At 40.2% G+C, this 23,264-nt stretch overlaps 1 protein-coding gene across 3 annotated transcripts in view; it reads left to right on the plus strand.

Annotated features, from left to right (window-relative positions):
- Positions 1-23,264, plus strand: part of F5 (coagulation factor V) — a gene marked incomplete at its 3' end in the record, with an annotated part of 85,606 nt that overhangs the window by 59,076 nt on the left and 3,266 nt on the right. The window contains exons 13-24 of one of the 3 annotated variants that reach the window (XM_079914457.1): positions 1,067-3,192; positions 3,517-3,965; positions 6,785-6,947; positions 7,692-7,928; positions 8,812-9,022; positions 11,935-12,114; positions 13,986-14,102; positions 14,985-15,056; positions 15,879-15,982; positions 16,587-16,742; positions 18,961-19,105; positions 21,408-21,559. In XM_079914457.1, the coding sequence (XP_079770583.1) occupies positions 1,067-3,192; positions 3,517-3,965; positions 6,785-6,947; positions 7,692-7,928; positions 8,812-9,022; positions 11,935-12,114; positions 13,986-14,102; positions 14,985-15,056; positions 15,879-15,982; positions 16,587-16,742; positions 18,961-19,105; positions 21,408-21,559 (4,112 nt within the window). Of the gene's footprint in view, positions 1-1,066; positions 3,966-6,784; positions 6,948-7,691; positions 7,929-8,811; positions 9,023-11,934; positions 12,115-13,985; positions 14,103-14,984; positions 15,057-15,878; positions 15,983-16,586; positions 16,743-18,960; positions 19,106-21,407; positions 21,560-23,264 lie in introns of all 3 variants that reach the window. The other 2 variants (XM_079914458.1, XM_079914456.1) reach the window with 2 other exon arrangements.

Raw genomic sequence — 23,264 nt, forward strand, 5'->3', positions numbered from 1 at the left:
TAATTACTTAAATGGGTCCAGTCCTTTACTGTGCGTTCCATTTATCCTTCTCTGGGCTAAGTGAGAAGTAAAGACACAACAGTAAAAAGATAAGGCATGACTTTGAGAAGAAAGCGTGAGCATTCAGCCACAAAAGAGCATTTCCTTTATCAAAATGCCTTTTTCAGCTTTATAAGACAGCCATCCCACCCTAGGGTTAGTGGTCATCTGATATAGTGCCTTAGAGGCTGGCTTCAGGGACAACAGTGTCATGGAAAGCACATGGGCTTTGGAATTCATCAGACCTGGGTTCAAATCCTGCTTTGCCACTTGATATCTGTGTAGCAATTTGGACAAATTACTCCACCTCACTGAGCCTCAGTTTATTCATCTGAAAAACAGAATAATAATACCTTACAGAGTTGCTTTGACCATTAATTGTTATATGTGCCAAGTGCCTAGGACTCAGTAGACAATCAACATGTGGTAACTATTGAAGACTTTCCAGGAAATCTTCAGTGTGCCAGCAAATTATACCATTTCAAAGAAACTCAAAACTGCCCTAGGCCCACCTGAATTATTTATTACTTAGAAATATCTATATGTCTCTTATTTGTGGGGGTAAACATCATCATCTTCCCCCTAACTCCAGTTCTCTAACAAAATATGCAACTCACAAGATGCTTATGATATTCAAAGTCCATTTCATTCTTGATTCATCCCTTTAAAAATATATTCTAAAATAGTGACTCTCAAACTATCTGTGCTGAAAGTTGTTTTCTCCCTAATTTTCACTGACCAATACTTTGGGTCTATATTCTGTTAAATGAGATAAGTATGCTGATCACATGATTGGATGTCATAGAAATGTCAAACTGTTAAAAGGTTTCCTATACACTTTACTCTTGATTTCTTTCCTTACGTCACTGTGGAACAGTAAACAACAGTTCACAGATCAGTTGTGGTCCACAGACCACAGTATCCCTGATGAAAGTTCACTGGAAATTTTCTGCCACAATGGACCATAGGGTTTTTATACCTTTTTCTGTACTCAGAGCTCTCTGTTCTCTCTGTCTCTATTTTGTAGGAACTTGGATGTTAACTACCATGAATTCCAATCCAAGAAGCAAAAAACTGTGGCTGAGATTCAGGGATGTTAAGTGTATCCGGGATTATAATGATGACTCATATGATATTATATACGAACCTTCAGGATCTACATCCATAACTACAAGGAAAATGCGTGAATCTTCAGAAATCAAAGATAAAAATAATGATGCTGACTATGATTACCAGAACACACTGGCTTTATCATTAGGAATCAGGTCATTCAGAAATTCATCATCAAAGCAGGAGGAAGATAAGTTCAATCTTACCGCCCTGGCTCTGGAGAACAACTCTGAATTCATTCCTCCAAGTACCAACAGAACTGTTGGTTCAAATTCTTCTTCCCCAGGTAACATTAGCAGGCTTATTGCCAATAACTTTGCACAACCTCTAAAAATTCTTCCTCACCCAGAAGCCACCACAGCTGGTCCACCGCTAGGACACACCAGCTTAGATAAGAACTCAGTTCTCAACCCTCCCACAGCAGAGCATTCCAGCCCTTATTCTGAAGACTCTATAGAAGATCCTCTATACTCAGATGTCACAGGGATAAGCCTGCTTCCATTTGGTACAGAAGAATTCAGAAATCAAGAACATGCTAAACGTAAAAGATTCAAGGCAGGAAGAGGCCGAGGAGCAAAGCATAGGTTCTCCCAGATGGAATTCCCAGCACATAAAACTGGTAGACATTTAAGCCAAGGCAACTCTTCTTCTTCCAGAATAGGGCCCTGGGAGAACCTTCCCAGTGATCTGTTACTCTTACAACAAAAGGATCCATCTAAGATTCTGAATGGGGAATGGCATTTGGTTTCTGAGAAAGGCAGTTATGACATAATCCAAGATGCTGATGAAGTTAAGGTTGTTAATAAGCTGCCAAACAGCCCCCAGAATGACTCAACGACTTGGGGAGAAAACATCCCTTTTAAAGACAAGCATGGAAAGCAGAGTGGCCACCCAACGTTTTTTGTAACTAGACATAAACCTCTACAAGGAAGACTAGATGGAGGAAATAGTAGATTGAAGAAAGGCCTTTTTTTAATTAGGACACGAAGAAAGAAAAAGGAAGAGAAGCCTGCACACCATGTTCCTCTATCTCCAAGGAGTTTTCACCCTCTGAGAGTAGAGGCCAACACCTCATTTTCAGATGGGAGACATAATCATTCATTGTTACTCCACCCATCCAATGAAACATCTCTTCCCGCAGACCTCAATCAGACACTCCCCTCTATGAACCTTAGCCTCATGGCCTCACTTCCTGATGGTGATCAAAACCCCCCAAATGACACCAGTCAGACAAGCTCCCCTCCAGATCTTTATCAGACAGTGAGCCCAGAGGAACACTATCAAACATTCCCTATTCAAGACTCTGATCCAACGCACTCCACTACAGTCCCCAGTCACAGATCTCCTCCTCCAGAGCCCAGCCAGATACCCGACTATGACCTAAGAAACAAGGCCTTCCCTACTGATGTTAGTCAAACGTTCCCTTCCTTGGAACTTGAAGTCTGGCAGACAACTACCTCTCTAGACCTCAGTCAGCCATCCCTCTATCCAGATCTCAGCCGGACCACCCCTTCTCCAGACCCTGGACAGGAGACTCTCTCTCCAGACCTCAGCCAGACAACATTTTCCCCAGATCTTAGCCAGGAGACTCTCTCTCCAGACCTCGGCCAGATGGCCCTTTCCCCACACCCTGGCCAGGAGACTCTCTCTCCAGACCTCAGCCAGACAACATTTTCCCCAGACCTTGGCCAGGAGACTCTCTCTCCAGACTTCAGCCAGACAACACTTTCCCCAGACCTTGGCCAGGAGACTCTCTCTCCAGACTTCAGCCAGACAACACTTTCCCCAGACCTTGGCCAGGAGACTCTCTCTCCAGACTTCAGCCAGACAACACTTTCCCCAGACCTCGGCCAGGAGACTCTCTCTCCAGACCTCAGCCAGACAACGCTTTCCCCAGACCTCAGCCAGGAGATTCTCTCTCCAGACCTCAGCCAGACAACACTTTCCCCAGACCTTGGCCAGGAGACTCTCTCTCCAGACCTCAGCCAGACAACACTTTCCCCAGATCTTAGCCAGGAGATTCTCTCTCCAGACCTCAGCCCGATGGCCCTTTCCCAGGACCTTGGCCAGGAGACTCTCTCTCCAGACCTCAGCCAGACAACACTTTCCCCAGACCTCGGCCAGGAGACTCTCTCTCCAGACCTCAGCCCGATGGCCCTTTCCCAGGACCTTGGCCAGGAGACTCTCTCTCCAGACCTCAGCCAGACAACCCTTTCTCCAGACCTTGGCCAGACAACACTTTCCCCAGATCTTGGCCAGACGACTCTTCCCCCAAACCTCAGTCAGATGCCACTTTCCCCAGACCTCAACCAGGCAACTCTCTCTCCAGACATCAGTCAGACATCCCTTCCTCTTGATCTCAGGCAGACATCACCTCCTCTAGATCTCAATCAGACATCCCACACTTCTGAATCTATTCAGTCATTGCCTCTCCCAGAACTTGGTCAGACTTTCCCTTATGCAGATCTTGGTCAGATGCCATCTCCTCCACCACATTCTCCACTAAATAACACTTTTATACCAAGAGAATTTAATCCACTGGTCATAGTAGGTCTCAGTAGAGATGATGGAGATTACATTGAAATTATTCCAAGGCAGAAGGAAGAGAGCAGTGAAGAAGACTATGGTGAATTTGATTTTGTGACCTATGATGACCCTTACCAAACAGATCTCAGGACAGACATCAACTCCTCCAGAAATCCTGACAACATTGCAGCATGGTACCTTCGCAGCAACAATGGAAACAGAAAAAATTATTACATTGCTGCTGAAGAAGTATCCTGGGATTATTCAAAATTTGCACAAAGGTTTGGCCAGTTCTCTCCTTTTATATTCTCACTTTTCCACTACTGCTAAAAAAAAGTAATTACAGCAGTCTAAGGAGATGATTCTGGGCAAATTATACTAAGTGTAACTTATACTAAGTATCATTTAGTTTCCCTATTGCAACTTGGCCTATACTGTTTCCTTTGTCAATTCCAAGATTAGCTTCTCTACTTTAGGTGACATCTGGACAATATAAGAGCTATCACTCTAAGAAGTCTATGATATTTTGTAGTTAAATTAGCCCCCTCCTCTCTCTTCTTTTCTCATCACACATGTTCCTACCTCTCCTTCTTGCTCCAATGCAGAGCCCAACCTATCCATAGCTATAGGCTAATCAATATGATTTCACTGAAGTTGGCTTCAAATCCAAATTTGTGATGTAGAAATCTCCTTTCGCAATTACTTATTTAACAAAAACATTTAAAATTGTTTACTGATCGATATAAAGTATATAGCATCTTGGTGAAGATTAATTCAAATTCCATAAGATTCCAGTAGCAGAGGCCAAGGGTACAAAGTAGCTTAGAAACAAAAAGCAAGTTTATACCCTCAACTGAGCCATTCATTACATAATGAGTTATCTTGATTTAAACTTTTGTTTTAACTTGGTTTATAGACTCACTCAGTCAATAACTCTTTAATGAGTACTTATTCTCTCCTAGGCATTGTGCTAAGTGCTGAGACTATAAAAGAGAATATAAACACAGGACTCCTGCCCTGATGGAACTTATGTCTAGTTGGGCAGGAAGATATGAACCAAGTGCTCACATAAATAAGTGTAAAAATTAACCATGATAAAGACCAATAAGGAAAGGTGATATTTGGAGATATGAGAACTGGGGAGCCTGACTCTGGAGAAGCAGCATTTGAGCTGAGATCTGAAGATGAACAGGAGGTAGAGAGGGCAGAGCATTCTAGACAGAGAGAACAGCATGATGAAGGCCCTGAGGAAGGAGGAAGCCCTGAAGCTGAAGACCTGTGTAGCTGGAACTCAAGAAGAGGGTGGGTGCTAGGAAAGTGTTTGGCTAGCTCTGCAGAGATCAGATGCCACTAGGCTGTGTGAGCCCTGGGAAGAATTTTGATGTTTTTCAAAGAGCAATGAGAAACTCTTCAAAAGCTTTAAGCCATTCCTAGTTTACTGGCATGTGTCAGTTCCTTTCCCGAACCTTGTTACTTGCAGTCTTTTTAATGGAGGAGTTACACCAAGTGGCCCCCAAGATCTGCTGCAGCTCTAACATTTTAGGGTTCCAGCCACTCTTCAACCATAGAGTTGAAGGAGTTGATGCAGTTTTGTAAGTGGCCTGACTTATAACAGAGAGTTTTTAAGGGAGCCACATGCATTTTTAAAAGATAATTTTTAATTTAATTTTGCTCAAGTGTGGAAAGCCATATTGGTCTGGGTTCTATATTCTGGGGTGACAATATAGAGAAAGGAGAGAAAGGGGGACAAGAAGCAACTACAGATCCTCAGGGATATCATGGGGACCATGTGTAAAGTGTCCAAATAGAGCCCACAGCTTTTACAAAAGCTAACTGTTACACTACTAAAGTTAAAACCCAAGTGCAACTAGAGTAAGCAAACACAATGCATGGCGTGACTTACAGAAATTATTTCATTAATCTGATGCCTGACATTTCCATGTTAGAATTCTGTTAGTTTAAGAGACTTTCTCCCTTGACTTCCTATTTAGATGTAGCACCCATTACTATATGAGAATAAATAGTTTATCTAGGGATTTCTAAGCAAGTTACTGAGGGAATAAGGTTTTCCAGAGTGTAAAGGGATGGAACTAGTTCCTTCAAAATCCTACGTCCCATTCCAGATATGCAACCCATTTTTATGGCAGCGTTATTTTGCTCCTCCCCGTGTGTTCTGTGAGACTGTATGTCATGCTTAGAGTCTGGAAGAACGGGGTTAATCCGGTAGAAAGGCTAGAAGGAAGGCAGAATGGGATTCTCTGTGGATGGCTCATGTCGTGTAACAAATACTATGAGACTGAGGGATGAGCTTTTGGCCTTTTTCCCAGACTCCTGGGAAATTTAAGAGTCAGTAGGAAAATATGATGTGCTCTAGCTCCAGACTGAGCTGGTGAACTACATGAGGAATACTATGATTTAGCAAAAGCAAATGTGGGAAGAGTGGCTACTTTCCGAGTATAAAACACTCATCCATCCAGTGACCTTTACAGGGGTGGCCCTCTCAATCAACTGACTCTTATCATCTGCCTGGCCTGGCACTGTCCCATCACATGGCTTTGTCTGCTTTTGATATTAAAATCTGCTATGTTAATATATGATTATGTTTGTCATTCATTAATACATTAAATAAATATCTGCTTACTATGTGCCAGATAACTTGCTAGGCACTAGAAATAAAAATTATAAGCAAACGAGGCACAATCCCTAACCTCTTGGGGCTTTCACCCTAGTGGTAGAGTCAGATATCAATAGATAATCTCATGAATAAATGATATATAATTTACTACATATACTATAGAAATATTATAAGAATACTACAGGGATTTACTATATATACTATAGTAGTAGTATAGAAATGTGAGGAATGCTAGAGATTTGACCCAGTCTAAAGGATCATAGGAGGAGATACCAAGAAATGATATATGAGCTGGGAGTTGAAGGATATTTACTGGCTTGTGGTTTTAGTTATTTATATTTTAATTCATTTGTTCATCAAATATTTATCAAATATCTTCTCTATATACTATATTCAGAAACAGAGATAATTTCCTAAATTCTTGAATGGTCTTTAACTTGTTCTTTTAAGCAAATGCTATTATTATCATTTCAGTGAAGACACTGATGATGTTTCAAAGGACACCATATACAAGAAAGTAGTTTTTCGAAAGTACCTTGATAGCTCTTTTAACAAGCTTGATCCTCGGGGAGAGTATGAAGAGCATCTTGGCATACTTGGTCCTATCATTAGAGCTGAAGTGGATGATGTTATCCAAGTAAGTCATCTTTTGAGCATTGCTAAGATCATCAGAGGAATTTCCACAAGCACCAGAGGGTTGTAGAGATGAAAGTGGCAAGAGAGCTATGGTGACTTATTTATTTTTCAAAATTAACAAATAACTACATTTCTTTTCAAAGACTGCTTACCAAGTAACTTGCCACTCTTCAAGGAAAAAAAAAAAAGATCTCATAATTTTATTTCTCCCTCTGCTAAGCTCCTGTTCATTCTATATGGGCCAATTCCATTGCTCCTAAGAAACTTTCTTTAATTCCCCCAACCTCTCCTAAACATTCAACTGAATTGCTTCTCCCAGGCATTCCCACCTAATCCCATTCATACTTTGTTTACAGCACCTTTTGTCTCCAGATTTTTAACTTGCATTCACATGTGCAATCTCTCTAGCCAGTAGGTTGAAACCTTTTTGTGAGTAAAACCCAAGCCTCATTCATTTTCAAATCTGTAGCACCTATCTTTATCATTTCATTTGTAGATATGTCAATACTTTTGCTTTGAGCCTAAAAACAAACCTGTTTTGGTGTTTCTGGGGTAAACTACTTAGGCCCTATCTCATAGGATGGTTGTAAAATTAGATGAAGTAATATACGAAAGTTACTTTGCGATTCTAAACATTCAATATATCTTAGGTTCAATTTAATAGCCATCCACTTTGACCCATAATGCTGACATTTGGGGGGCTTTATTAAACGTAAATACATTGATGAATCATTCTTTTTTTTAGGTTCGTTTTAAAAACTTAGCATCCAGACCATATTCTCTTCATGCCCATGGGCTTTTCTATGAAAAATCATCAGAGGGAAAGACTTATGAAGATGACTCTCCTGAATGGTTTAATGAAGACAATGCTGTTCAGCCCAACAGCACTTATACATATGTATGGCACGCCACTGAGCGATCAGGGCCAGAAAATCCTGGCTCTGCCTGTCGGGCTTGGGCCTACTACTCGGCAGTGAACCCGGTAAGCATGGCCATCGAAAGTTTTTCTCATTTCCCCAAACTTATAACTTGAGTCCATCAAATGGAAGTGTCACAATTATTTCTTAGTAGATATCTGTCTTTCCATGAGGAATGTGTAAGGATCATGGTCAACAGTCGACAGCTACCGTAATCAGGGACTATCCATGCCGATCTTCAGATGATGGTGAGAAGCATTTGTTCAGTGGAAAGGAATGAGGAATACTTAAAAGGTTGGCCCTAGTTAGAGTGACTACCTTTACAGAAGAAGATGTTTATCTGCAATTTCCTTGAACAAGTATTAGCTTTCTTCTGCCTTTTTTTTTCTTTTTTAATAAAAGAACTACAAAATCAAGACTCCCTCATTTCGAGCATGGTAGAGAGCATAGACTTAGATTTCAATTCCTATCCTGTCACTGACTGTGTAGCCCTAGGAAAGTTACTTGAGCTCCCTCAGCCTCAGTTTCCAAAGTTAAAAATGAGATAACAGTATATAGCATATATAGTAGGCACTTGGTAATATTTGTTCAATAAATGAATTTATTTTTTACCATATAGGATTGTTGTCAGAATTAAATAAGATACTATAGGCAAAATATTTAACATAGTAGATGCTCAAGAAATAGTATTTATAATAGTATCGCTATTATTATCATCATTATTATCATTACTACCATGTCGAAACAAAGGATTAATCAGAGGAAGTGACTATGAGTATCACAGAATTAGATGATCAATATCCAGGCTTATTAAGCTATTCATTTATAATCTTCAAGTTCAGAGCCTCTGAGAAGGTCTCCTCTTCAATATGATCAGTGATTGTCAGAAGGGCAAAGAAAATCTTGAGAAAGAGATAATACGTGCAATTTGCTCTTACTATCTTCCAGGAAAAAGATATCCATTCAGGCTTGATAGGACCCCTTCTGATCTGCCGAAAAGGAACACTTCATAAGGAGACCAACATGCCTGTGGACATGAGAGAATTTGTCCTACTTTTTATGGTCTTTGATGAAAAGAAGAGCTGGTACTATGAAAAGAAGCCCAGGAGGTCTTGGAGCCGCACATCCTCAGAAGTAAAAAACTCCCATGAGTTTCATGGTATTTTCCTCTGACTTTGATCTAGTCTCTGAACCTAATCCCTGGGTGATAGTGATTCCTGCCCATAGGTCTTCCCAAAATTAGACATGAGATGCTTCTGTGGAACCAGGAGCTCTAACTGACACCAGGTCCTTAAATGTCTACGAGGGCTGATGTAACCTGGCAGGTGACACTGCAGGTGAAAGAGAGGATACAAAATCTGCAATCTAAAACATAGCTCACAAGGCTGCTGCAAAACCAACCCAAGCAAACCAACAAAAAAGCCAGTGTGCTTCGGTGGGTAACATAAATTGGAAAGGAATTAACATCATTCTGCAGTTTAAACAGTTCACAAAACTGTTTCTTGATCTCTAAAGGATCAATTATTTATGTAGAAGTGATCACACGTACTTTCAAAATAAGAATGACTGTAACATTTGTAGCTCTCAGCAGTTCCCAGGTGGCACCCAAAGCATATGTGGAGAAAATGATATAGGAAACTGTGTAGCCAGCTAATGGAAGAAGAGGCCCAAGAGAGCATTTGGGTGGGAAGAGAGGGGAAAGCATATCTACTCTGAAGTCCATTCAGGAACTTTGTCTGTAAATTGGCAACCGAACTACAGTTTTAGAGAAAGGCAGAATTTAGGATTTGGTGAACAGCAGATAGAATGACTTAGGGATCAGAAGACAAATGAAGACCCTGTTTTCAGAGTTTGATAAATGGAGGTGATTTCTATGAGATTTCTGATCAGGAAGGTCTTGTGCTTTGGGTGATGGGTCAGTCATTCAGTGTAATAGGAAAGAAGAGGCTTCAGGAATAAAAAACAAAACAAAAAAAACCACTATAAGCAATATCCAGTTCACTGCCACCTCCTCTCCCCAGCCAGTCATCAAGGCTAAGTCGGTCTATGCTCCCTCTCCCACCCCATTTATATACTCAGGCTACCCTTTTTTAGCTTATTTTCCTCATTAAACTTCTGTAAGTGTGGAATACAATCTGATCTCACCTGTAAAAACACTTTGGTGTAGAGGAAATATGATTTACAATCTGCTCCAAAACCCCACCCTCTGGACTCTGCTTATCACACAAGGTTAAGAAATTCTATTAGTCTAGAATAGAGTCAGTTGAGAGCTGCCCCACAGACTCCAAGCAGAGCTTTCTTTTCTCTTCTCCTATAATCTCTAGGCCTTTCAGCCCAGGGTGCTTGGTCTCATGGGTAGGAAGCACATCCTCTGAAAATCTCTCAACCTAGTGGAAAGTACAGACTGCAGAATCAGACAGGCCCATTTCGTAGCTATGCCGTTTACTTGCTGAGTACCCTCGAGGCCCTGCTTCCTGATTCTTCAAAGAAAGCGTAAAATGCATCCAGTATAGTTTTAGTTTTAAATGTATTGTCGTCTAAATCTCTGTAATTTGGTAATCTTCCACTGTAGAACTTATCAGGGTATTTGATAAGCAGACCACCTATGCCTGGCCTCTGCAGTATACACTGAGTAAATATGTGTTGGATTAGTAAACAAATGAACTTTATTCACTCAGCTCAATTTATCTAATGTTTACTGAGTGCCTACTCTGTTGAGCATCTTCACTTTTGTATCCTGATGTAATGGTTTAGCAATGCTGACCTAATAACCACTGGAGATACCTTTTACTTTTAGGAGATCTATTTCTTACACAGAAACTAAGATGAGGAGGTGAGGCTGGTGTTATGAGTATGTAGACAGGTGCTTTCATATCTGATATAATTTTAAGAGAGCCAAAATGATCTCAACTCTTCTCCCTCCAAAAATTCACTTGCCTGGTTCCTGAAATTCCACAATAGTCCCTTTAACTTTAGAAGAATAAACAACAGCCACCACCACCACCAAAACTTCCCTCACTTCAGTCCCAATTAAGTACGTGGTAGCATTAAGCTTTATCATTAAAATTTTGTATGCATTCATTTGTTAAGGTGATCAAGTTTATCAGATGCTTAAAACACACATATTTCAGTAAGGGGAGAGTTGATAAAGTCTGAGAACCCTAGACGTCCAAGCTGGGAAGGGGGCGGAGGAGCAATCAGACAAACGAGAGAATAAACATGAATGTCTAAGGCTGGTGGGTATAACAAAGATAAAGGCCAACTTCCTGGGCTTCCCTCGTGGTGCAGTGGTTAAGAATCCGCCTGCCAATGCAGGGGACACGGATTTGAGCCCTGGTCCGGGAAGATTCCTCATGCCGCGGAGCGACTAAGCCCATGCACCACAACTACTGAGCCTGCTTGCCACAACTACTGAAGCTTGCGCGCCTAGAGCCCGAACTCTGCAACAAGAGAAGCCACTGCAATGAGGAGCCCACGCACCACAACGAAGAGTAGCCCCTGCTCGCCGCAACTAGAGAAAGCCTGCGTGCAGCAACGAAGACCCAACAATGAAGACCCAACGCAGCCAAAAATAATAAATAAATAACCTTTTTTTTTTTTTTTAAACCGACTTCCTAATTTTGCCTGGAACTATCTCTGAATTTAGGAGGCCTTAGAGTGATACACTGCATATCCCCTCACTTACCCTCTTTCCTCTAATGACTAGAGTTCACTTATCTGCCCACATTAGTCCTTACCCTTTTCGTAGCCTAGGAAAATTCATACTACAAATATAAAGAATAAATGGATAAAGCACAGAACAGGAAAAGTGTAAATCTGGGGAAAAGAGTGATAAACTGATTGGAAAGGGTACTCACCCACACTTCTGCAGTAGGCTGGTGTAAGAAGGAAAAGGTGGCTCTGTTTCAGCCTCTTACTGATATTATGACATACAGGGGGCCCCTTACTATGTCTGGGTGGGATTGGGCATGCAGAGTAATAAAGAAGATGGGTGGTGAGCGGAAGGCCTCATATTTCCTCTTTCCTGATGTTCACAGATTTTTGACTGATTGCAACTCTCTGTCTTTTCAGCCATCAATGGGATGATCTACAACTTGCCTGGCCTGAGAATGTATGAGCAAGAGTGGGTGAGGTGGCACCTGCTGAACGTAGGCGGCTCCCAGGACATTCATGTGGTTCACTTTCATGGCCAGACCTTGCTGGAAAATGGCACTCAACAGCACCAGTTAGGGGTCTGGCCTCTTCTGCCTGGTAAAGATCTCGACAATGAAAAGAGGTCCCTGTGACAAAATGGCGAGAGCAGACAATCTTAGCGTCTGTAACTCTTCCTTATTCCCTCCTTGTGCATCTCCTTCCAAAGGGGTTAAAGCATGGGCTCTGGCATGGATCCTGGGCAAAGCCATATTCTAAACCTGCATGCAGAATACAGAAGAGCCAGCTAAATGTCTGCACTGTTTGTAGCACCACACAGACTAAATATGCAGCCCAGCTTTCTTCTACAGAGATGCTCTGTCTACTGCAGATTCTTCCAAGCCATGATGTGTCACGCAGGCCAGGTCTAAAGCAGATTCCAAAATGAATCCCACGAGGTTCAGGCAGCTAAAGCTTTCTGTTGGGCGGAGATCAGAAACTTACCAGGATTTCGGGGTTCTTGAATTCTACTCCTCACTCTATCACCCTGATATCTTTGGGCAAGTGACTGTAGGAATCTGAATCTTAAACTGACTCATCAGGGGAAAAATATATTTTTAAATGATTATAAAAGCTAAAGAATAACAAAGGTATTTAAAGCTTTTCATATGCAAAATAATGATAAGGTTTAACAAACTACAATCATCAAAAAGGATTTTTACCTGCCAGTGAGTTGTTTGTAGGTGTGTATCGTAGGTGTGTGAGTGGAGGTGTAAGTGCTAGATGCCGTTGATTTTCAAACTGCAGTGGGCATAATACAAATTTACAAAGCTGGTTAAAACACAGATGCTAAGGAGAGATTTTGCTCTCAGAGATTTTGATCTGATAGAACTTGGGCAGGGGCCCAGGATTTTTAACATTTTTTTTGCATTTTTAACAAGCAGCCTACCTTCCATAAATGCCATCTGAGAAGCTAGTCAGGGCAGTCCTTTGACTTTGGGTGGGGAGGTTGCTGTGTGAATCAGCCTCAGATGTAGGCACCCAAGTCCAAACGAGCCCGATTTAGTTAAGGATGGGGTAAACAGGGTCCTTGTTTGTTTGAAACATGCCAGTTTCTCATTAACGAAGCTATAAAGACCCACTCTGTTAAAATCAGGGGCAGAAAGGATTAGGTCAAACTCACTCCTAACTTTTCACCAAGTGTTACCAGATCAGTCATCCTTTCCATGAGCCTGCGCGTGAGAAGTTGGGGTTCGCTGACCCACCTAAATCTTCATACCTAATATCTGCATTAGAGAGTAGAAGGCTGGAGGTCTTTTTTTAGCGTGTTTGAGGAGGATGACCATCAGCTATTACTTTTTACTCACAATCTAGGAAATGGTCACATATTATAGTCAGCAGAATTTAAGTATTAACTGGCGGTAGGTAATGTTAAATACCAGAATGGATAATCAGAGATTTCAGAAATCTCACTCTTTCAGTGATTTTCTGAAACAATTTTTGTACATCTCTCTCTAAAATGTAAACTTTATAGAAAAATTGAAACATGGGGGAAGGATGTTTTATTTTAATTTTCTCAAATAAAAAAGAAAAACTAGAGAAATGAAGAGAGAGAAAGGAAACATGTACAGTATTTTTGAGGCCCAATGACATATCATTCAAGGTTGCTTTGATAAGCTGTATTATATATGGGTTAACTTGTAACATTATATTTAGATAAATGAAAGTTTCTTTCTAGTAAGGGGTGCTGGAGATTTTTTTAAGTCCCAGGGCAATTTATTTTTAGTAAGTTTGTGTGTGTGATGTCATTGTTGTTTTGTTTTGATCTCTTTGTTATACCTGTAGTCCTGCCTAAAGAGAAATGGGTAACTCTTAAGTTATATTCTAAACCACTTGCAATTCAGGGATTTTAGGATTCTTTGGTAGTGGTCAACCAATGTTAACCTGTTAATCTTTGTGTATGCAATGTTGTCCTTTACTCTCTATTTTAGGTTCATTTAAAACTCTTGAAATGAAGGCATCAAAACCTGGCTGGTGGCTCCTAGACACAGAAGTTGGAGAAAACCAGAGAGCAGGGATGCAAACGCCATTTCTCATCATAGACAGAGGTATCATCCAAGAGCCACATTATTTTTTTTAGCAGGAGAGTGCCTGTCCCTAGAATATTACCAATTTTTAGATTGGAAATATTCAACTCTGAGAACTCTGACATAACAGAGGCATAATCTGTAGCAGTAATTTCTTTTATTCTGACCTATAGTCTGACTATACTGCAAACATCAGTTTTAAGCCAAATGGTTCAAACCAAAGGCATTCCTCTCATTTGAGGAACTAATATAAAGCATCCTCCTTCATGATTTGTGATCCATGGGGAAATGAACGTAAGAAATTCTCCAGACTCCCAGAGTAGAGGAGGGGAGAGAAACCAGGAATTCAACTGTGACCGAGATAGTCACTGAACTTGGCGTTTCAGTATTCAAGAAACACAGTTTCCATCTGTCCATCCATCTGTCCATCCAACCAGCCAGCCAGCCAGCAAGCCAGCATTTATTAAGCACCTGTTGTACCAAGCACTGTGTCAACATCCAGATAGTTCAGTGGCTAGTATTCCCTTCTTTGATCAGTATATAAATAACATTGTAACTTTCAGGTCAACTTTTGAGAACATAGTCTTATGAGGGATAGTACTTAATATTGTAAAATGGCTTATTTTAAGATACAAACAGATGGAAATCAATTTAAAAAGTATTTGCATTTCAGGATAAGTTGTTTTCCACTAGGGCATCACTAATTTTAATGTCTATTAAAGGACCAGTTCTTGCTAGTACATTTACGATTTTATGGTCGGACATATTTAAGTCAGTGCCACACAGGTAGGTGAAAACATCGAATTACTGACCCACTAGAGGTATAATCTACAGCCATAGAGATTTTACTTTATTATATATACTCTCTAAGCAAAAATTATTCATTGTTCTATTTTTTTGTAGACTGTAAAATGCCAATGGGACTAAGCACTGGTCTCATAGCTGATTCACAGATCAAGGCTTCTGAGTTTTGGGGTAAGTAGTAGCATCATAGCCTGTAAAAGGCACCTCCTACAATTGTGCTGCATACGGCCCGCAAAACTGTACATGACAACGCTGCCTATTGAATCCATGGGCCATTGCTCCTCTCTAGGCTTTTCTCTACCGCAACATAGTAAAACAGCAGTAAAATATCTAATTACTGACCCACTAGAGGTATAATCTCTAACCGTGGAAATTTTACTTTGTTATATGTATCTTCTAAGCAGAAATTACTCATTACTCTGTTTTGTAGAATGTAAGATGTCAATGGAACTAACCCGTGAAATATTCTAGCCAGATTCACAGGGTCTTATAGGCCAGGTATTACAATCCCCATTAATAGAGCCCTTTGCTGCATCAACCATGCATCTGTTCCAGAAACTTTTTGTTCACCCACTGTGCGTCAGGAACTCCTCCCAAGTTTCCTCTCTCTGCCTCAAACTCTTCCCAACATCAGAAGGTCAATTGTAAGGGATCATGAGGCTCCCATAAATTCCTCCCATGTCTTTCCGTTAGGCAGGCACACTAGGCAGAAACCATATCAACATAACTGAGAAGCAATAAATGTGACCTATATGCAGTAAAGGGGGTGGGTGGTAGTTGACAGCTGTCCAAGCACAGGCCTGAAACCAAGATTTCATAATCAGGGACTGACTTAGTAGCTGAGGCCCGTGTCAATGACCTGGTCTCCTAATTGCAACAGAAGTTCCTTGAGGAATCTGGTTTTCCACTGGGACTAAACTCACTTGAGAAATTGCTAGATGTTTTTTTTTTTTTTTTAATTCAGAATAAATTTTTTTCTTCCTTTGGATTTAGGTTATTGGGAACCCAAATTAGCAAGACTAAACAATGGTGGATCATATAATGCTTGGATCGCAGAAAAACTTGCAGTAGAATTTAACCCTAAACCTTGGATCCAGGTATATCTTATTAACCTGATATATTAACCTGATAATATTTACTGCTACTGTTAATAGTAAAAATGTGGGGGTTTTGTTTTTGTTTTTTGGCAGCGCTACACGGATTGTGGGATATTAGTTCCCTGACCAGGGATTGAACCCAGGCCCTCGGTAATGCAAGTGCAGTGTCTTAACCACTGGTCTGCCAGGGGATTCCCTGTAATAATAAAAATGACAGTGATTTAATAATTTCTTCTTGTTGTTCTTGCAATGTTCTTAGGGGAAATGACAATTACTAGGTGCTAGGCACCATTCTAAGTACTTTACATACTCAAAATGAACCCTATGAGGTTATTTCTAGTAATATCCCATTTTACAGATTAAAAAAAAACCTAATGCACAGGGGGATTAACTAACTTCCCAATGTCACATACACTAGTGAGTGGTTGAGTTTGGATTCAAGTTCAGGTACCCTGTGCTCAAATATGGATTGCCCCTAGCCATTTTATTAGTTTGTTAGGTGTTGGTTCTTTTTTTCTAAAGAAGGTTAGTTGTACAATGAATTAAGGCAGTGTGTGACTTGTTGACAAGGATGCTTCTGCTTAATGGCTTTTCTATATTGCAGGTAGACATGCAAAGGGAAGTCTTGTTCACAGGGATCCAGACCCAAGGTGCCAAACACTACCTGAAGTCTTACTACACCACCGAGTTCTTTGTGGCTTACAGCTCTGACCGGACAAACTGGCGGATCTTCAAAGGAAACAGCACTAGGAACGTGATGGTCTGTGTGCATTGTTGTTTCTTCCCGAGCCTAGGGTTATTATATCTTTTTTAAAAATACCTTTCTGGGTGTTATAAATACAAACGGCTTTCTTAGTGTCTTACGGAGGAAAGTGGTAAAATGAGGTGTATATATGTATTACAAATTAAAGGGATAAGCTTGACTTTTGAAATTCCAAAACTTCATAAAACTTGAAAAAAAAATCTCTTTATAATCAAACTAAATACCCAGACTTCTCAGATTGGCAGGTGATATGCAGTACAGTAGAATATCTGGTCTTGTGCCTTAAAGAGCTCATGCTAAAAATGGGCCACCCAGAGTTTTGATTTTACTAACTCTTACATTGTATTTTGTTCTCTATTTCAGTGTAACTGAAGGAAATAATAGTGTTAATACCAGTAATGCTCTGAGGCAGTGTGATTCTCACATTTTTTTTTTTGCTGCCATGCCTGAGGAGTGACTTTCCCCTGTTGGATCGTCCAGGGGCTCAGCCTGTTTATTCCCAATGACCCAATTATACCAGTCCTAATTCTTCCCCTTCTCCCTCACCCCCCTCTTCAAAGAAAGCTATCTGAATGCAAGGAGTCAGTCCACCATTATTACACTGATAACCTTGAATCATTTTCATTTTTTCTGTAAATCATTTACTATGTTACTATCTTCTATGTTATCATTTAGTTATTTCTAATAATAAATTATTTGCACTATACCTTAGAATAGATCATGAAAATCTTAAATTATGGTTCTTACCAATCAGTATTGGTGACAGTACACAAATTACAGTTAAAGTCCATAGTTTAAAGATTTTTGCATCTATGTTCATGAGGGGTATTTGTGTGTAGTTTTATTTGTTTATACTGTCCTTTTTGTTTTAATATCAGAGTAATACTAGCTTCATAAAATAAATTAGGTAGTGTGCTCTTCTATTCTGTTTTCTGGAAGAGATAATCTAGTATTGGTGTTAATTCTTTAAACATTTGGTATAATTCACCAGCAAAACCAGGTGGACCTGGAGATTTGTTCTCTGGGAATGTAAAAATTACAAATTCAATTTCTTTAATAGTTACAGGCTCTTCAAATTACCTATTTCATATGGGGTGAATTTGGATAGTTTGTGTTTTTTCAGTCAATTGGTCCATTTCCTCGAAGTTGTTAAATTTATGTGTAAGAGTTGTTTGTAGTATTCTCTTACTATCCTTTTGATGTCTGCAGGGTCTGTAGTGATATTGCCTATTTCATTTATGATATTGGTAATTTGCATCTCTTCTCTTTTTGCTTTGTCAGTCTTGCTAGAGATTTGCCAGTTTTTAAAGATCTTTTCGAATAACTGGCCCTTTGTTTCACTGCTGTTATCTATTGCTTTTCTGTTTTCAATATTCCTGATATCCGCTCTTTTGTTTTAGTTGGCTCTTCCTGACACTGTTCTGGCAGGGAAATGGGATGGGGCACAGCCTCTTTACAGCCAGGTAGAGGTCAAAGTCCATTCCCTACGTGGCCTCCTCTGTTGACACCTGAGCTGGGACCCCTTCTCTTTGCTGCTGGTGGGGGATGGGATGGTATCCACTGACCCTGCAGGAGTGGGAGCCTTATTAGAAGCTGGAAGAGATGAAGATCCTGGGTCTCTATTTGGCTTTCTCTGACACAACCCCAGTCAGGGTGTTGGGGTGCCTCCTTACAGTCTCATGAGCATGGAAGTCTAGGCTCCCCAGTTGGCCTTTGCTGCTGTGGGTAGGGAAGGGGCCACAGTGCTTTCTATTCTATGATGTTTGGCTTGAAGTAGAATAATTGTTATCTAAAAGTTTTCTGTCTTGTTAGACTGCTCTTTTCTGGTCCTGAGGCTAGAGAAAGAAGGCTTTTGCTGGCTTTTTTTTTTTGTCTGCACCTATTCGTGTTTCCTGGTTCCTGGCTTCTTTACTTATAAGTCTGTATATGCGGTAAAAAGAAAACCCAGGGGACTCACCACTGTGTTGTTCCTTGGGTCCTGAGAACCCTAGCCAGTCTGCCTTTTCTCCACCTTTCAGAGTCTTTTTATGTTTTCAGTTGTGCTTATACCATCTTCCTGAAATGGAAGTATTCCCAGGTATCTTTTAAGACCAAATTAATTTGATTCGGGCTACATGAAAACTTAATATTACCATATTAAATTGGATGAAAATTTTATTATAAAATCACCTTATAGAGAATTGTTATATAACTAAATTTTCCTCTCTTCCTCTAGTATTTTAATGGCAATTCGGATGCCTCTACAATAAAAGAGAATCAGTTTGACCCACCGGTTGTGGCTAGATATATTAGAATCTCTCCAACTAACTCCTATAACAAACCTGCCCTTCGATTGGAGCTGCAAGGTTGCGAGGTTAACGGTAAGGAACACAGATGCATTGTTTTCTAGCTGCCACTCAGAAAATCAAGATTTGGGGGGTATGGGAGAATGGGTAGAATTTTTAGTTCTCTTCACTTAGGCTCCTAGAAAATCCTTTGTGAAACAGAGGTTCCACTCAGGTAAACTCTCATTGTGATCTAGACTGAGACTGGTTCTGTCAGCCGGAGGGCAGGCTCTCTGAAGAGCTCCTGGATCATATGGACACTGCCTTGACCCTCGAAGGAAGGGCCCTAGCGAAGAACGACCTCCATCAGCCCATTTTCAATAAGAACTGAGAGTCAAACTAGGTCTGACTCTTCCAAAGTCTTCCAGCCAGGTCACTCAGACTTTAATGTAATAAAAGTATCTAGCAACATTACTGGCATATATTAGGTGTTCAGTGAATGTTTTTGAAATATACATCTGCCTCCCAACTTCCTGAAACCTTCCTTGAACTCTGTATTCTGTTTCACACTCTATGTAGGTATCCAAGCCTTTTCTATGTAAGCTTCTATTTTTCAGGGGATGTAATGTGACCTGTGGTATAAATAAATCTAGATAATCATAAATGGTCATAATAAAATTCTACTCTATATAACAAGATGCTTAGGGATTTTATCAACTCTTCTTCTTCTCTGACTCTTAAAGTGGTGCTTTCCAAATTTTTTCACTTCAAAGCACATATAAAATATAATACCTGTCTCACAGTCTGGGGTAAAAGGATGAAGCAATCCACCCTGGGCTTGGCTGATCTAGGCACCATCTAGCTGCTCAAGGGCTGAGGGGGGAGGGAGATCAATATTAGGCACACCTGTCCAGCAAAAATATTCTTCAACAAGGAAGGCAAAATAAAGACATATTTATACAATATATATGTATATATGTGTGTGTATATACATATATACACACACACACACACATACAGACACACCTAAAACTTGCTGTGGCACATCTGTTGGGGAGCTACAGTGCCTTCTCTCAGGGTAGAAGGAAGAAACCATGGCTTACAGTGGAGAAAGCTGAACCTTGGAATAAGTTTCTTATCAGCTGATAAGAAACTTGTCAGCAGATAACAGTACAATAAACTCTTGATATTCATGAGGGACATGGAAATGGACATTTTGCCAATGTTCAGATAGCAATGCTATGTAACATCTTCCAGTCCAGTGGTTAAGACTTCGCCTTCCAACGCAGGGGGTGCATGTTCGATCCCTAGTGGGGAGTTAAGATCCCACATGCCTCATGGCCAAAGAACCAAAACATTAAACAGAAGCAGTATTGTAACAAATTCAGTAAAGACTTTAAAAATGGTCCACATCAGAAAAAAACTGCAAATTTTGATCAGGCAGGAAAACCTGAAACAGCTCTATAAGTCATTATCGTTTTTCTTTCCATATGGTATGCGATGTAACTGGTAGTTTGTTCAGGTCATAGAGTCAAGCTACCCTAAAATGTGACATTCAACAATGTTAGTCTATTTAAAACTTCTATTTTCTATACAAGAAGTATTACTTTCTAAGATCTCTTCACTTTCTTGATGTTTATATAATTAGTATTAGCAGTAAGCTTTCTTCTTTGAAGCCTTTTTTTCATGAAGAAAGTTAGGTATCACTTCAAGAAAACGTCTGCATGATTTGCTAGCAAGAACAAAATGTCACAAAGATGATGATGATGGGCAGTCAGCTGGGCTCACTCACTAGATATGTTTCTTACACTCACAGATCAGCTTTGTTGCCTGTGACATTCAAATTCATGCCTTGGCAAAATTCTAAAGGGTGTATCACATGCATCACCCTCAAAGGGTTGGAAATAAAATATTAAATGTGACTACCAAGGTCCGCTATAACTTCTTCTTTGTAGCTTTTGTTAGAAGAAATAGAGTATGTTTTTATATACATAGATACTTTAGGAGTATTGTCTACCTCAAAGCAAAGAGCAAAGTTTCCATGACTCACTGAAGGAGGGAAATGAGTTTAGATGTTTAGAACATGGTATTTGATGTCAGACTGCCTGGGCTCAAAGCTAGTTTCTGATTCTTCTAGCAGTATTATTTTAGTCAAGTTACTTTTTCTTGCTGTGCTTTTGTTTTCTCGTTCGTAAAATGGAGATATTTAAGAGCATTAAGTAATACGTGTGAAGCCTGAAAACAGGGTTTAGCACTTGGACAATAAATGTTCATTGCTGTGATGGTTGTTTTTGTCATTACTTAGCAGTAATATTATTTCTTGTCTCCTCTGAAGTACAAAATGCCATGCAAGGAATATCATGGTATATAATTAATCACGTTATTTTTTTCTTGACAGGATGCTCCACACCGCTGGGTATGGAAAGTGGAAAGATAGAAAACAAGCAAATCACAGCTTCCTCAATTAAAAACTCTTGGTGGGGAGATTACTGGGAACCCTTCCTTGCCCGTCTTAATGCCCAGGGCCGTGTGAATGCCTGGCAAGCCAAGGTGAAATGTCCCCTGCAAATGGAATTCTCTCAGCCTTTCAGAAGAAAGCATAGGCCCTCACTACAGGGAACATGGGGGCCCTGGGAAGCCAGAGTATCATCTCCTGCTTCTGCAGATTATGATCCTAGGTCTGAGAACTAGGCTGTGTGCTGTCTTGATAGCTTTAGCTCAAACTTTGGCTCGGAGAGAAGTTATCATCTCTGTGGTCTTGATTTAGACTAGGGGTGGGCAAAATTTTTCTGCAAAGGCCCAGATAATATTTTAGCCTTTGTGAGACATACATTCTCTGTCGTAACTACTCAACTCTGACACTGTTGCAGGGAAGCAGCCGTCAACAATATGTAAATGCATCAACATGGCTGTATTCCAATAAAACCTTATTTACAAAAGCAGGCAGTAGGCCAGGTTTGGCCTTGGGCTGTAGTTTGCCAACTCCTGATCGAGACAACTTCCATTAGGGATAAATGACTTAGATTTGCAACATCTTGTCTTCTTTTTGCTCTCTCCAGAATTTAGCAATATTTTTCATTTTCTTAAGAGTGTCATTTAAATTGTTTTGTTCTCATTTTCTCAGAACTTTGTAACATTCCTTTTGATAATTGGCAGCCTGATAAGATGCTGCAAAACCAGGTTTATAAATATGTGATCTAAGTTTTGTAAACATCTCGCAGAGAGTTATATTGCCCTTGATATTAGCCCATTGAGTAATTAAGGTAACTTTTAGTTCTAGGGTAACTATTAATAATTGACTCATATTTATTTCATTCTTCGACTGACCTGAAAAATCTGAATGGCATCAGAAATCAGAACAGGCCAGTCAATCAACTTAATCCAGGTTCCCTGTTTTCTGTCCTCCTAACTCCCTCCCTTAAGGAAGCTACACTCCAATTCCCTGGACTCTGTATAGAATCCCACGTCCTAATCTTAAATCAAGCCACCAGATAAAGGAGGAGGGAATGGTGTGATGCAAGGGGAGCAAATAGAAGAGACTATCTGGGTCCAATACAGAGAGTCTTGGGCAACTATGTCTGTGCCTTGAGACTCATTTCTGGATCATCACAGAATTACAGAATGTTAGAAAGGCAAAGGGTTTTACAAAGCATCTGGTCCATATTTTCCTTTTAAGTCCAAACGCAGAAGAGGTTAAATAATTTTAGCTTAGCCTGGTGGCAGAATCAGGAATCCCACTCTCTGGATAGACAGATCTATGTTCCTTGCACCATTTGAAGCAACCCAGGCACCCCATTTTGCAATTTTGCAAAGGGGGGAACTGAGACCCACAGAAGTTAAAGTAATAATGTTGTGTAATATTATATTGATTTAATTTCTATAATATAAATAAAATAAAATAAATATAACTAAAATAAAGGGACTTCCCTGGCGTTCCAGTGGTTAGGACTCCGCTTCCACTGCCAGTGGCCTGGGTTTGATCCCTGGTGGGGGAATTAAGATCTTCAAACCATGCAGCACGGCCCCAAAAAAAAAGTTAGAGAGAGGGTATCAACCAATTCTTTCCCAGATGCCCCTTTAGACCTGTCCATGGTGTAACCTTGTCATCCCACCCTCCATTTTACAGCCTTTTAAAAAATGTTGCCCTCTCTATAATTTGCTCTTAGTTTTGTGATATAGTAAAGGCTGCAAAGATAAAAGTCTAATTTTAATTTTTAAAGCTGTCATTTTAAATCTGGAATTTTAGGTCAAAACT

This window comes from Stenella coeruleoalba (genome assembly GCF_951394435.1).
Source record: "Stenella coeruleoalba genome assembly, chromosome: 1".
NCBI lineage: Eukaryota > Metazoa > Chordata > Mammalia > Artiodactyla > Delphinidae > Stenella > Stenella coeruleoalba.